General features: G+C 36.0%; 1 protein-coding gene across 8 annotated transcripts in view; it reads left to right on the top strand.

The window, feature by feature from the left end:
* RAPGEF6 (Rap guanine nucleotide exchange factor 6) overlaps positions 1-14377 on the top strand; it is a 191557-nt gene that overhangs the window by 105194 nt on the left and 71986 nt on the right. For all 8 annotated transcript variants that reach the window (XM_081092606.1, XM_081092608.1, XM_081092604.1 and 5 more), the window contains exons 8-13: positions 840-1017; positions 3161-3297; positions 4869-5027; positions 5586-5738; positions 11201-11365; positions 13262-13369. In XM_081092606.1, coding sequence (XP_080948732.1) covers positions 840-1017; positions 3161-3297; positions 4869-5027; positions 5586-5738; positions 11201-11365; positions 13262-13369 — 900 coding nt within the window. The remainder of the gene's footprint in view (positions 1-839; positions 1018-3160; positions 3298-4868; positions 5028-5585; positions 5739-11200; positions 11366-13261; positions 13370-14377) is intronic.

Below are 14377 nucleotides of genomic sequence, written 5' to 3'. Positions count from 1 at the left end.
TAATGTTTCCAGAGTTGAGGTTATAAATATAAGCTTATATTAAAGATTGGTTAAAATAATCTCTGTTCTTCTTTATTGACACAATATTAGATTCAAGTAAGGCATTGGGAAGTCATGAATATTTGTTGAGTCCTTCATAGTTGGTCTATTTTAGCACTTTTCAGTACTACTCTTTACCTCTTTTATACTTCTGTTCTTAATTTACATGATTGCTTACCCTACTAGACTCTAAACCAGCCATGGGCAAACTACGGCCTGTTTGAAATGAATAAAACTAAAACTAAAAAAAAAAAAAAAAAAAGACCGTACCCTTTTATGTAATGATGTTTACTTTGAATTTATATTAGTTCACACAAACACTCCATCCATACTTTTGTTCCAGCCCTCCGGTCCAGTTTAAGAACCCATTGTGGCCCTCGAGTCAAAAAGTTTGCCCACCCCTGGTCTAAACCTTAGTGGTGAAAGAGTGATATTTTATATACAACACACAGTGTAAACTCATAAGTACTTATAAAGTGATTGTTGGTAAACTGTCTTTATTTCTTATACTTCATGCTTTAGGAAATATATTTTTAAGAAATGCAAGTATTTGTAGAAAACAGCTATTAAATCATTTAGTCTCCTAAATGATTACCAAGTCAGATATATCACCTAAGTGTCACACCATGGAATGATGAAACTATTTTGGGCAGAGAGAAACCTTTTTATAAATCTCATTTTGTTTTTGATACAATATAAAATATTGCCTAATTCTTTATAATATTTGGTATTGAGGGATAGTTTTGATTAATTCAGACTGTGACATACTATTTTTATAACATGAAGCTTTCTTTCTGTAGGCTACAGAAAGTGAGGTAGGAGATGTAGATTTAACACGTCTTCCAGAAGGACCTGTTGATTCTGAAGATGAAGAGGAGGAAGATGAAGAGATTGATCGAACAGACCCACTGCAGGGGCGAGATCTTGTTCGAGAATGTCTTGAAAAAGAACCTGCAGACAAAACTGATGATGACATTGGTAAGAAAAATATCTGTTCACAATAAGAATTTTATAGCTTAACTTAGATATAGTTACCTATTGCTGCATAACAAATTATCCCCAAACTTAGTGACTTAAAACAACACACCTTGGCAGGCAACACACCTGGGGAGACATGGGAGACATTTGTAATAGAGTCAGTAATTAAAAAGCAATACAAGAAAACCCCACTCATTTTCTCATACATTTTCTGGGTCAGGAATTCAGGAGCATCTTAGCTCAGTGGTTCTGGCTCAGTGTCATGAGGTTGTAATATGAAGGTTGAAGTCATCTGAGGCTTTGCTGGACTGAGCTAGAGGACCTGTTTCCAAGGTGGCTACTGACATGTCTTTTGGCACAAGGCCTCAAGTCCCCATCATGTGGGTCTCTCCAGAGGCTGCTTAAATGTCCTCGCCGCATGGCAGTCAGCTTTCCCCCAAAGCAAGTAATCCAAGGGAGTAAGGCAGGTGCCACAGTATCTTATATGATCTGGCTTCAGGATTGACGTATCATTATTTCTTCAAAGTTCTATTTGTCACACAGAACCACCCTCATATAATATGGGAGGTGAATGCATGAGGACATAAATATCAAGAGGGAGGGTGTTATTTAGGGCCATCTTTGAGGTTGGTTGCCCCAGTATGAGAGCTTGTATAGAGGGTCTGATGGGAGCACAGATACTTGTATGCCCTTGATTGAAGAACAGTCCTCCTCTCTTGGGGATGGTTGTCCTTTTCAAGCATTCAGCTTTGGCATGGATGCTCATGGAACTGTGACTGTGAGGGAGGTAGGGGTCACCTGCCTAGCCTACCAGATCAACTGAGTCAACCCTGAAAGTCAAACAGATGTCACAGCCAGACCACTCTCACTCACATCCTATCTCCCCAAATTTATAAAACAAAAGCTTTGATTCCATTAAAGTGGTTTTCCCATTCGTGCTTATGAGACATTTTAAACATAGTACATCGGTGTCCAATGTCTGTGAATTAGCTTTTTTTAAAAAATTTATGTTATAAAAAATGTTTTTACTTCTCTAGCTTGAAAACATATGTAAGTATGTAATTTTTGGTTAAAACTGTGAATTTTCTTTTATGTAATTTCTTACAGAAGTGGTAACTTCCAGTGGTTAAATAATGCTAAAGACAGAAGAAAAAAAATGCTAAAGATACTAATGTTATCTTTAAAGACAAAGATTTCTTAGTTTCATTATATATTGTTATGATTCAATTAAGATTTTATCCTAGATTTTTCTGTTATAATGGTCATACTGCTGCTGTTCAAATCAGAAGATGCTGGTATTAATGGTAATCATAATCTGTGTGAGTGTAAGTCAATACATTTGAACATTCCTTGCCACTCTAATGACATATAGTTAAGTAACCTGCAGTTTAGTTTCATGTTGTGAATATTATCTGGACAAAAACTGAAAGTGCGATGAAGAATTGCATACTATGCTATTTTCACAACACTTTTTAAAAATTGAAAATAACAAACTCCCAATTATCTGTGGGTGGATAGCATCTTATAGTTATTTCTGTGTCAGCCCTTAGCTGACTGCTTATATATGTTTCTTCCTTATATTTATCTTTATTACACATGTATTTATACCAGGGAATGGCTTAAGACAGGCACTCAAACATTTGTTGGTTAAAGAATTACCTTGTGTTACTTTGAAAAATCTTGAACTAGAACTTACATTTGTTATTTCTAATTAATTATTGACATTTATTAATAACATTTTTCTTTTAAACTCTAGCCCAATAAGAACTAGATGAAATGCTTTTTCACTAATCCATTAGATCAAAGGACATCACTATACTAACCAGTATATAGTGGCATCTCAGGCTAGGAAAATAAGATAATTCTCTACCCTCATCCAAATCTGTAGTTTCCTGGTTCTGTCTGGAGTTTGTGAGTTCTGGTATCTTCCAGTGTGCCTGTATTTTCATGTGAGTCTGAATACATCTATTAACCAAATAACTGACTTTTTTAACCAACATTTATCTTGTGCCTTGATTTCTCTACTTTAGCAGCATATATTCATAAGTTGATTGGGAAATTGGGCATTGAATTCTAAATTTTATTGTATGTTTAAAGTGTCCTTGATGGTCTCTGTACTACTACAATTTCTGTTTTTTAATAGAACAATTACTGGAGTTTATGCACCAGCTCCCTGCTTTTGCAAACATGACCATGAGTGTAAGGAGAGAACTCTGCTCAGTGATGATTTTTGAAGTGGTAGAGCAGGCTGGAGCTATTATTCTTGAAGATGGACAAGAGGTAGGTTAGCAAATAAATGTTACACGCTATATAATATGGGAGGTAATTTTTAGAATAATATAATTTCCATAAACTTGTGTGAATCTTGACTTAAAATTAACACTTATTTTTTTTTAATATATATTATTGATTTTTTACAGAGAGGAAGGGAGAGGGACAGTGAGTTAGAAACATCAATAAGAGAGAAACATCAATCAGCTGCCTCCTGCATACTGGGGATGTGCCCGCAACCAAGGTACATGCCCTTGACCAGAATCGAACCTGGGACCTTTCAGTCCGCAGGCCGATGCTCTATCCACTGAGCCAAACCGGTTAGGGCAGGGGTGGGCAAACTTTTTGACTCGAGGGCCACAATGGGTTCTTAAACTGGACCGGAGGGCTGGAACAAAAGCATGGATGGAGTGTTTGTGTGAACTAATATAAATTCAAAGTAAACATCATTACATAAAAGGGTACGGTCTTTTTTTTTTTTTTTTAGTTTTATTCATTTCAAACGGGCCTGATTCGGCCAGCGGGCCGTAGTTTGCCCACGGCTGGGTTAGGGCAATACACTTATTTTTAAATGAATGCCAAGGTTGCAGTAGTTACAATTTCTTAAGAGATAAGTTATTACTTTTGTTTTTGTATTTTTTCTTAATTTTTATTTCCTAGCATAGAATAAATGTTTAATAGTTACTATTCATTGAACCACATTTGTTTTTACTTCTCAAATTAAGTCATAAGATTTTTTTTTTAATTTGTAATTATTATTCTATTCGTATATTTATATCATTGTTTAAAATGTTTATCAGGTATTTACTCAACTGTCCTTATCCCTTTTGTATATTAATGTTTTTTTAAAAAAGAATGAGGGAGGCATTGATACAGATGCCTCCCAGTGGACTGCTGTCAGTTGAGGCCTTTATATAGCAATTCTATGTTCAGAAATGCTCCCTGGCAATTCGTGGATAGGTGAGGGGAGAATGCAGAGAAATTGAAAGGTATTATTGCTGTTAGAAAGTACTTCACTATTTTTCTTATTAAACTGATAAAAATTAATGCTGAGATGTTAGTCAGTGAACATTATGTATTGCCAGTATTTTTTCTGGAGAGTCATTTAGAAATTTTTAACATGGGCCCCAAAGTATTAATAGTTTCTAACCTATCATTCCCCTTATGAGTGTCTTTCCTTGGGACATAATATAAAACTCAAAGATTCATGCCAAAAGGTGATCATTGAAGCATATTTATAATAGTGAATATTGGAAATGACCAAAAATAATACAGTTATAAGAAGTGGTTAACTGAATTATTATAAACCACGGGATGTAATATTATGTTGATATACAAGTCATTTTAAAGTTTGATGGAAATTCTTTGAGAACTAATTTGGTGACTAAAAGAAGAAAGAGTGAAATAAGCTTCCATGGTTTGCATAGACAGGCATCAGGTGTTATTGACAGTATTTAGTAATATAATCAGACCTTCCCTTTACTTTTTTAAATTATACAAGTTCTATATATTGATTATTTTTCCAAGTTAACATATAATTTTTTTTTTAAGATTCTTAAAACCTGTCTTTTTCTCTATAGCTTGACTCATGGTGTGTTATTTTAAATGGCACTGTAGAAATCAGCCATTCAGATGGAAAAGTTGAAAATCTCTTTATGGGAAATAGTTTTGGAATTACTCCCACTCTGGATAAGCAGTACATGCATGGAGTTGTTAGGACTAAAGTAGATGATTGCCAGGTAAGCTTATGTCTTTGGTCTTGCATTCTCGTTTGTTGACTAAGAATGGCTGAGCCTGTTTTTCCTTCCTTAAAATAAAATAGCTTTATTTGAAAATTATCAGTTTCGAAAGTTCACAGTTAATAAAGGAAATTAGATTTTATATTTCACATGTTTGTGAGATTGAACAAATTGTAAATTTTTAAGAGGGTATACCAAATATTGGTTTGTTAAATTTCTATCCGATAGCAACCAGTTCATTCTTTTTTCTTGTTTTAAATAAAGGAAGGAAATAGGAACTTCTGAGTTGTTTCTAATTCCCGCTTCATGTTTTCTTTGCATAGTATCAGTTTTGAGAGTAGTTCACTTCTCCTTTTAGAGCAGAATTCAAAATCAAAAACTCCTTGGTCTCTGTGCGTGGGTTATTTATTTCATCTTGATTTTTGTGAAGAATTAAAGGGATTGAATAAAAAAGAACTGATGCCGCTTGATTTCCTACCTTTGTGCTCTGCCTTGGTGCGTAGTGATATATTTATGTACTACAGATTTGTTAATTGTCCCCATGTTGTTCTCGGACAGTTTGTCTGCATAGCCCAGCAGGATTATTGGAGAATTTTAAATCATGTGGAAAAAAATACCCATAAAGTTGAAGAAGAGGGAGAAATTGTTATGGTGCATGAGCACCGTGAACTAGATCGGAGTGGAACCAGGAAAGGACACATTGTAATCAAGGTGAGTGTTTTTACTTATTATTCTAGTCACTGATAGAATAAAGCTTTCATCTTGACTAGAAGGCTTTGAGCCACTTTTTGAGTAGTGCAAGATAATTGATTAACTTTGAGATCTAATTTAAATAACTATTGGTTCTTTTTGCTTTTTTTAAAGTTGATTTTTACACGTTTTATTGATGAAGGGTGACATTGCTGTTTAACATTAGTATGGATAGGATATTATTTTAGGATATACTGGTCAAAGTTTTTCTTCTTAAATTCATTTTGTGATCCATTGATAATAGGAGTTAATTTCATCAAAGACAACAATATTTAGAAACAACAGAAAATGAAAGGACCAACCATAAAGACATAAGGAATCTTAGATGAAGATGCAGTGCTTAGTGGATCTCTGTGATGTTGAAATAGGCATTAACTTCTCTGAACCTTAGTTGTCTTGTCTGCAAATGCGGGTGATATGAAAGCCTTTATTAGGGCTAAATGAGGTAAATAAAAAAGATTGCACATTGTAGAATATTAGTATCGATGTCCGTGATGTTTTCCCTTCTCTAACTCCCTCTCTCTTCTACCCTGTACCCTCTTGTCCTCTGATCACCCCCTCACTCTCCTGTCTATTTAAAGCCCTCTAGATATAAAATAGAGCAATCCTAGTTATAAGAGAAAAAATAATCACATGACTATTTCTCTTTTAAAGTTAATCTTGGTTGCAAAATAAGTAAGTGTTACAAATGTAACTGCTTCTTTAATAATATGAGGGACTGATGTCATATTGGAGTCAGGAGTCAGGCTGTTCCTCAGTCTTTTTTTTTTCTTTCTATGATAAGTGTAAGTTTTGTATGTAGAAAAGGTGAACATATGGATCGATTGCCTGTGTGGGGCTTATGGTTTTTAATGCTTTATTTTTAAATGATTTTTTTCAAATTTACAGAGAGCTCCCTGACTCAGATTCCTCAAATGTTAACATTTCCCTGCATTTCTCCATTATCAGCAGTCTCTTTCTGAACCACTGAGAGCAATCTGTAAATGTGATGCCTTATCACTCCTAAATATTCCATATGTATTTCCTTAAAACAAGAACACTCTACTATGTAAACAGCATAGAACCCCTCAAGCTGGGAAATGAGCATTGATAAAGTAAAACCATGTAGCTCACAGACCCTATTTAAATTTTTAGCAACTATCCCAGCAACAGATCTTTTTCCTTTCTGGTCTAGGATCTTATTTGGGAACACAGTTGCATTTAGGTCTACTCCAAGAACAGTCTTTCCCTATTCATATTTTCAGTAGTTATAAAGAATACAGACCCTATATTTTATAGTATGACCCTCAGCCTGCATCTATCTATTCAATGTTTCCTGATGACTACACTCAAGTCATGCATTCCTGGCAGGAATTCTACATAAATGGTGTGCTCTTTTCAGTGATTCATATCAAGTTGCACATGTCAGCCTGTCCCACCATCTTAATCACCTGGTCAGGTGGATATCTTTTTGTAACTTTTTTCACTGAAAAGTTACCGTTTACCCTTTGTAATTGATGAGGATTTGGAGGAGAGATGTTCTGGGATAGTGGCAATATGTTCTACAAGTCTCTATCCACCAGCCTTATTTTTATTGACTATTCCTGCCTAATATGGTTATTTTCTATTTCCATTATTTTTTTCTACATTTATTGTCATTCAACTATAAAGATGAGCATTCTCATATCATCAGTGTTGTTTCAGTGGTCAAATTTTCCCAGAGTTGGCCAGTGAGACTCTCTTAAGACTGATTGGTGTATCTTGTTTAAAAAAAAAATGTTTTTATTGACTTTTAGAGAGAGAGGAGGGAGGGAAAGTGATAGAAAGATAGAAACATCGATGAGAGAGAAATATCGTCAATCACCTTCGCCTGCACACCCCCTACTGACCAGGAATCGAACCGGTGACTTCTTGGTTCATGGGTCAACAATGCTCAACCACTGACCCACACTGGCCAGGCTTCTGTGTCCTTTTGACATGTCCCCATCATTTTTTGAGAGTTTCCTTATTATCTGGCAAAACAAGGTGTTCCAGGTTCACCTTATATTTATAGCTTTGGAATCATCCATTTCTCTAGAGTTTCCTGGATCATTCTAGTGGAGAATAGCATTTGAAAATGAAGATCTGGGCATTTACTCATTGCCACTGAAGTATCATTGCTTCGCAAGCAGGTCAAGTGGGCAGCGAATTTGACATGCTTGTTCTAGAGCCTCTCCTCAGACAGAGCTAAGAAATCTATAATAATAAAAGTGTAATATGCTAATTAGACCTGACGTCCTTCCAGACAAAGCCAGGGCTGTGAGGGAAGCCCAGGGCCCAGTTGCCAGAGGGAAGCTGGGTTGGCAGCCGCGGGAAGGGAGGTCTACTCTTGCACGAATTTTGTGCATTGGGCCTCTAGTATATGTATGTTTTAACTATACATACATACACATCTATAAAGTTTGTATATCCATTTATCTGTAACAATCTTGAGTTATTACCAATACTTCCAATAATTATTATACAATAGTTTTGGTTTTTTAAAAATATATTTTTATTGATTTCAGAGAGAGATAAAGGAAGAGTAAGAGATAAAAACATCAGTGATGAGAGAGAATCATCAATCGGCTGCCTCCTGCACACCCCCTGCTGGGGATCGAGCCTGCAACCCGTGCTTGTGCCCTGACCAGGATTCGAACCCTTAATTTCTGGTTCATAGGTCATCACTCAACCATTGAGCCATACTGGCCAGGCTACAAAAGTTTTTTCTAGTTTTCCTTTCTATATTTGTAAATAGCTTCCCCAATAGTGGTTCTTTTTATGCTTTGTATAGTTACTTATTTGCTCATCATAACCAATCTCTACAGCCAGCAATCTCCTTTACCAGCCAGCTCTATGCTCACTGTCTCCCAGTATCCAGCTTATTGGATGCTGCTGAGCACTTCAGTGACATGCCTTTGAATGACTCGATAGAAAGTTTTAAATATATGACCTAGTCTCCACAGCTCTCGTGTCTCAATGACTTAGCCTAGTCCCCACAAGTATCCTACCTCAATGATTTAGCCCAACGATTTTCAACCTTTTTCATCTCATGGCACACATAAACTAGTTATTAAAATTTCTGTGGCACACCAAAAAATCTATTTTTTTGCCAACCTGACAACAAGTATAGGTATAGTTTTAATTCATTCACACCGTCCACCTATTGTGTTGGTTCTTGTCATATTTTTATTTGACAGTCTGAGGGAAAAGAGTTCAGTGCCCCTGACTTGATAGTCAAATATTGCATGTTTTAAAAATTATCAGTGCACACAAGTTGAAAATCACTGATTTAGCCCGTCAGGATAATGGCCTTTAACATGTTGATCATTTCCACCCATGACTTACATACATGATCTAAGAACCAGATTTAAGTGACTTCAAATCATGATTAGCTTAAATAATAAACCCAGTTTGGTGCTCGTAGAATGTTTTGGAGGGTGGGAGAAGTTTGGGAATGACCTGCGTTGCCTTTTTCCTTAAGTAGGTTAAATGAAGAGCCTTATTTCTGACTTCCTGTTAGAAGAATGATTTACATACACTGGTAGTAATAGGTACTTAAAAAATATCTTAGCTATGAACATTGTTAGGCTTAGTGTATATTTTCTATATAGTTACTTTGACCCATGAATTATTTGGATGAATAAAACAAATTAAAATTTGAGGTTATGGACAGCAGTCATGTTTTTATATTTGGCTTAGCATCTGGTTTATTTCTGTATTTGTTCTGTGTATCTACTTTTGAAAAGGCTGCAAAAGTAATTTTAACATTGACTTAGAACAGTGATTCTCAACCTGTGGGTCGCGACCCCTTTGGGGGTCGAACGACCCTTTCACAAGAGTCGCCTAAGACCATCGGAAAAGACATATATAATTACATATTGTTTTTGTGATTAATTACTATGCTTTAATTATGTTCAATTTGTAACTATGAAATTGGGGGTCACCACAACATGAGGAACTGTATTAAAGGGTCGCGGCATTAGGAAGGTTGAGAACCACTGACTTAGAAGCTCAAAGATGAGCAGTAGATGAATGTTATTTTATTCCTTTTTATAAATTTGGAGACAGGCAAGCAGCTAAAACTCTGAGTTATGTAAAAATTCTAGAACTTCTGGTTCCTCTCAAGATGGTGAACTAGCATGGAGAAACTAAAGAAGAGGAAACTTCTCTTCTGAGAAGTAACAACAATAAAACAAGCTATCCTGAGCTGGTGTGTTGTTCCTGTTGCCTGAGGAAGAAGATAATTTGGAATATGATTAATTTAATTTGGAGGAAAGTTGTTAGGGTTTTTTGTTGTTTTGTTTTAATGGTATTTTAAAAATATATATATATATAGCTATATTTTATTTTTATTTAGTTATTTTTGGTTAATCCTCACCTGAGGATAGTTTTCCTATTTTTTTTTTTTTTTTTTTTTAAGGGAGAGTAGAAGAGAGAGGGAAAGACAGAGAAATATCTTTGTGAGAGATTGGTTGCCTCCTGCACAGGCCGGGCAGGGAAGGAGCCTGCAACCAAGGTGTGTGTCCTTGACTGGAATCCTTTGGTCCACAGGCCCACACTCTATCCACTGAGCCAAACCGACTAGGCTAAAAATATATTTTTATTGACTTCAGAGAGGAAGGGACAGGGGAAGTGAGATAGAAACATCAATGATGACAGAGAATTATTAATCAGCTGCCTCCTGCATGCTGCCCAACTGGGGATTGAGCCCGAAACCAGGCATGTACCCAGAATCAAACTCGGGATCATTCAGTCCACAGGCCGATGCTCTAGCCACTGAGCCAAACCGGCTAGGGTAGGGTATTTTTTTGTTTAATGTTTTAACCCTCAACTCTTTCTTGTGTTGCCTTGGGAGAATCATCATTACATCCCTCCTTTGCAGTATAATTAGCAGTAACAGTCCATACCAGGGTTAAATCAGTGAAATTTAAAAGCCCTGCTACGATGAAATGCCAATAAAAAAACAGCTACAGCTGAGTAAATTTTTATTCCTCTGCCTTTTTTCTCTCTAAACCTAGGGTGGGGAACCTTTTTTCTTCCAAGAGCCATTTGGATATTTATAACATCATTCACTTACTGTAATTCACTTAATATAAATTTATATTGCTGTGAAAAAAACCTCCTAGATTTACTGAATTTCAAGTGCCGCCTGCGGTTGCGTTGGCAGGGCCAGACCAAATGATTTCACTGGCCTTATACAGCCCTCAAGCTGGACGTTCCCTGACCCTGCTCTAAATCTCTGTGTGCTGATGGATTACAACCTGTAGAGACTACCTAATCCCAGTGCTAAGTGTTTTAAGGGAGACACTCTTCTTTGAGGACCTTTCTAATGGAGTGGCTACAAAGGGAAGTGATTAATAGGAGTTCTTTGATTTTTGAGCTATTTGTTTATTTTCTAATCTTTTCTATCTTTGGATTTTTAGGCAACACCTGAGCGTCTCATCATGCATTTAATAGAAGAACATTCCATTGTGGACCCAACTTACATAGAAGATTTTCTATTAACTTACAGGACATTTCTTGAAAGTCCTTTGGATGTTGGGATCAAACTATTGGAATGGTTTAGAATTGACAGTTTAAGAGATAAGGTTTGTATTATAAACATAAGGGACGTGAAAGTGATTTTAACCTTTAAATTTTGTTCATAAAACCTTTTGGAGTTGATAAATTAAATGTTTATTTTATTTTGATAAAATTCAGTTCACCTAAAAAAATAGTGAGCCAGTATTGATGTATCTCTGTATAGTTATTTTATGACAAAATAGTGTGTTAAAAGTGGATATGAGCCTTATAAGACAAAAACAGAAATAAGGCTGTGGTGTAGCTGCAAATTCAGAAAACACAATTGCCATATGAGAGTATTGTTGAACTTTCTCAAAATATTTCATTGTTTCTGAAGATTTAAAAGTTGATTAGTAGTTTAGAAAGATTATTCAAGTAAATTTTTTTTTTCAAGAGGGCTTAGATTGTTTGTAAGCCCCAAAATAGAATATGTTGATTTTTCTTATTTATAGTATCATTTGAAAACAGTTGGTCTTTTTTACCTTAATTTATATCTGCTGTGACTTATTTAAATCTACCTTTGAATATTTTTTGCATTAAATAGTTATCTATTTTAAATAGATTATTTTGCCTAATTTCATGGAGTATTCATATATATAATGGAAAGACTGGTAATGCCTTGCAAATTGGTGGAATTCTGTTATGTTAAGAAACATCAAAGTAGGGCCATAATTGCTTCGTGTGTCTGAGTTATATTTTAAAGGAAATAAGTTAGAATTAGCTGGATTGCATTATTCTATTGTTTAAAAAACTAAAAATGTCCAAAACTACAGGCTTACCCCTCTTTCCCCCCCCCCAGATTATAAAGAGTTACTTTGATTGGTGGGGAAATAAAGGGTGCTAAGAGTGAATAAAAATGATGTAGAGACAACTAGATATCCATGTGCAAAAGAATCAACTCAGAGTGGATCAGACCTAAAATAAGAGCTAAAACTATAAAACTCTTAGAAGAAAAGAAGAGGTACAAAAATCATGACCTTGGATTTGGCAGTGTTTTCTTAGATATGATACTCAAAGCACAAGCAACAAAGGGAAAAAATAGATAAATTGAGTTTTGTCAAAATTTAAAATGTGGTATAGCCATATAATGAAATATTATTTAACCATGAAAAGGAATGAAACATAGATATGGTCCTTGAAAACAATATGCTAAGTGAAAAACCAGACACAAAAGTTCACATATTGTATGAAATATCCAAAATGAGCAAATACACATAGAAAAGCAAATTAGTGGCTGCAGAGAAGCCAGAATGGGAGATAACTGCTTAATAGAATGGGGCAATGAAATGTTCTGGAACTAGGTAGTGGTGATTGTTGCACACCACTGTGAATGAGCTAAATGCCAACATTTAAAGTGGTCAAATGGTGGTTTTATGTGTATCCTATCATAATTTTTTAAATATATGACATAAATTGCATAGTTAGCTAGGCACATTATTCAACTTCCATTTGTTAGCTTTTAATTGTTCTGTTAATTTGTGACACAAAGTAAAAGCAATTCATAACTTTGAAAACTCATGGTATTTATAAATGAAGTAAATCTCAGATCTGTTTTTGTTATAATTTTGGTTAAATGGTCTTGGCTATGGCAATACTTTTTATATGTTTGTCCTCAGAAGCTTGCATTTTAGGATACTGTCTGAAATATATATCTCATGTGCTTACATCTTAACATCCAGGTTTGTGTATTCTCACTGAGAACAGAGTCTTGGCTCTATGTTACTTGTATTCCCAAGCTCAACTAAACTATGTCTCTCTGTTAGAACGAACCTTTTGAGTGCAGGAAAGGGAAGAGGGTGTTAGTCGTGTGTAGGAAAGGGAGGAGGGGGTTAGCCGTAAAACTCAGTTTGGGGCATGTTTTGGAATCTGTGGTGAAAGAATGCCTTTCGTAACATCACACTGCCTTCTTCATATTTCCACAGGTAACACGGATTGTTTTATTATGGGTAAATAATCATTTTAATGATTTTGAAGGTGATCCTGCTATGACTCGATTTCTGGAGGAATTTGAAAAAAATCTGGAAGATACAGTAAGGCTCAAAAAAATTTATCTTTTTTTTTTAGAGTTTAGGGATTCCTCTCCCATTCTCCCCAAGAACAGCAATTCAGAGCAGCTTTCATCTTCTGTGTCTTGAATGTCTGTTCTGAGAACTTCCATATCCATATTCTGTTCTTCTGTTCATCTTCTGCCACTCCAACCCAGACAAACATCATGCTTCCTCCTGACTCTTCTGTTTCTGCTATAAGACTAACGATAATGTTTTCTCCTAGTCACCCAGGTTTATAAACTCTTGTGTATATGTGGTCTCCTTCTCTGCCTGATTTCTCTGGTCAAGATGTACAGAGAGTTGCTCAAGTGACCTGGGTCACTATACACATATTTTCCATGGTCTGTCTCAGCCATTTCTTTTCTTCTTCTTCTTCTTCTTCTTCTTCTTCTTCCTTCTTCCTTCTTCCTTCTTCCTTCTTCCTTCTTCCTTCTTCCTTCTTCCTTCCTCCTTCTTCCTTCCTCCTTCTTCCTTCCTCCTTCTTCCTCCTTCTTCCTCCTTCTTCCTCCTTCTTCCTCCTTCTTCCTCCTTCTTCCTCCTTCTTCCTCCTTCTTCCTCCTTCTTCCTCCTTCTTCTTCTTCCTTCTTCCTCCTTCTTCCTCCTTCTTCCTCCTTCTTCCTCCTTCTTCCTTTTTTTTTTTTTTATCCTCACTCAAGGAGTGAGCCTATTTTTTCCATTGATTTTTAGAGAGTAGAAGGAAGCAGGCAGGGGGGAGAGAGAGAGAGAGGGGGGAGAGAAAAAGAAACATGGATGTGAGAGAGACACACCTATTAGTTGCCTCCTGCATGTGCCCTGACCAGGGGCAGAGATCAAATCTGCGACCGGCCCTTGACCAGGAATTGAACCTACAACCCTTCAGTCTGTGGGCCCACGCTCTACCCACTGAGCACACTGGCCAGGGCTCAGCCCTTTCTTCTTCACTCCCCAGTTTAGGCCCTCATTTTCTTATGCCTGATCTGTTATAAAAGCCTCCTAATTTTAGTTCTAGTC

Source organism: Myotis nattereri, assembly GCF_964212035.1.
Source record: "Myotis nattereri genome assembly, chromosome: 5".
In the NCBI taxonomy this organism is placed as follows: domain Eukaryota; kingdom Metazoa; phylum Chordata; class Mammalia; order Chiroptera; family Vespertilionidae; genus Myotis; species Myotis nattereri.
Note: the sequence above shows the minus strand (reverse complement) of the source record. Positions and strands in the feature narration are given on the sequence as shown.